The sequence below is a fragment of the Opisthorchis viverrini genome, assembly GCF_000715545.1.
Source record: "Opisthorchis viverrini unplaced genomic scaffold opera_v5_514, whole genome shotgun sequence".
NCBI lineage: Eukaryota > Metazoa > Platyhelminthes > Trematoda > Opisthorchiida > Opisthorchiidae > Opisthorchis > Opisthorchis viverrini.
This window is the reverse complement of record NW_008752180.1, coordinates 251751-253478: the sequence shown is the minus strand read 5'-3', so window position 1 is coordinate 253478 and position 1728 is coordinate 251751. Positions and strand designations below refer to the sequence as shown.

Genomic DNA, 1728 nt, shown 5'->3' with positions numbered 1-1728 from the left:
GTGATCTTAGGAAATCAGTTTGTTCCTCCACGTTCACAAAAGGAGCATCGTGCATTTTCGCAGTAAGGTTAGAGTTTTCAGTCCAAGGTAATGGGGAGCATTGATCAATACAACTTCGACGAGTCATCACAAATTTAAAGTTCACCTTCTCGACATCGTGCACTCATGCACAACTTCTAAGGCAGAGAACCATATGTAATCATCATCAACAATCGGGCTAAATTGAGGATGGAAACTAACATGGAAGGGCGGAGGTCAGAGAGGACTGGCGCTGTACGGGCAAACGGGCAGTACGATGACCGGAAGGAGGAACGTGAAGAGTGTTTGTCCTTGATAACAGCTCATACCGCTTGTGGATCAGCTGTGGTGTCAGACTGGAAGCTGAATTATTTTCTGAAATAATAATGGATTATTACCACAAGGTGACCGGGACATTACTTTCAATCTGGAAGGGCACGCTGGTGCTGCTAAATACCGGACTTCCTTCCTCAGTGTCCTCTTTGTCCCGAGGAAGATGAGCCACTGGTTCATGGGTTGGAGGTGGAACAGACACATCAGTGTTCGCGGACAGACCGCTAGGAATAGCTTGGATCCCAGAAACAGTAGCAGGGAGCGGATTCGTCCACTTTAAAGTGGTCATTACTCCACTTGCCTGTTGGTCGAATTCCTGCGCCGGCGTAAACCTAGGATTTGTTGACGACGGTAGATGACGAGGAACAATAGATTGGTTTCTATGAAGGGCGTCGGCAAGATCTATCAAAAGGCAATAAAAGCAACAGAAGCACCGGATGAGTTGATATGAAAATAAAAAAGTGATATGAAGTTCAACCATTAACCCAATAAGGATAATCCCATACGAGCCATCTGATTCAAAAATAGGACCAGCCTTCAGGTAGACTCTTTGGCTAGAACATCTCCAGGAATTGATCTCCACGAACGCTCGCAGATATTCAAATGACTGCTACAATTGGTTACGTAATCATCACAGAAGATCCTGTAATTAATTAATCAATCGGAAAAATTCTATTTCCGTTCATACTTACGATTGCAACACATCAGGGTTGGTGTTGATAGATATAGACAACGGTTTTAACCATTATCAAGGACAGCAACGCCAGTGCTAAAACCTGATGTTACACTGCCATATGTTTGCTAGCACAATACTGGACGGCAAACCATGCTAGCTTGCACGCTTGAAACCTCCAGAAGATCCCTGGTACCATCAGAGTGCTTTGCCCAAAATTCGTATCCCCCCTAAAAAAAAACCTGCTGTCACCCGAAAGAAGCATAAGCACTGAGATACTGCCAGGTTACCCAAGCCTGAACAAAAGCAGTCGTGTTTCGGTTCAAGCCACGGGTCAGTAGGTTCGCACCTTAACCACTGAGCTAGCTCAAGCTCGCGTTACAATTGGATACAACCATAAAAGGAACGAAACAAAGATGTGCCGAAAATTAAGGTCTATTTGGTACTGCTATTTCAGACAATATGCGCGTGAAGACAACAACATGGCACACCAATCTGTAAACCGTGTGTAGTGCAGCCCAAATCAAAGTGCTCCCATGTACACAAAATATTCCACTACAGACATGGAAAATCTATCCAGTTTTGTAAACCTAACACCTTCAGTCATTTTACATGTAGCTGCAGTAGTCTCTATTAGGACCGAACGAATGAAACTCTTGACCGAAAGCGCCTCCGTCAAGAAGAGACTGGACCTTACCGTGGTG

At 44.6% G+C, this 1728-nt stretch overlaps 1 protein-coding gene across 1 annotated transcript in view; it reads right to left on the bottom strand.

Annotated features, from left to right (window-relative positions):
- Positions 1 to 235: 235 nt before the first annotated feature.
- T265_11549 (hypothetical protein) overlaps positions 236 to 1728 on the bottom strand; it is a gene marked incomplete at both ends in the record, with an annotated part of 9695 nt that continues 8202 nt past the window's right edge. Inside the window, 2 exons of the mRNA XM_009178229.1 lie at positions 236 to 374; positions 417 to 753. Of these exons, the coding sequence (XP_009176493.1) occupies positions 236 to 374; positions 417 to 753 (476 nt within the window). The remainder of the gene's footprint in view (positions 375 to 416; positions 754 to 1728) is intronic.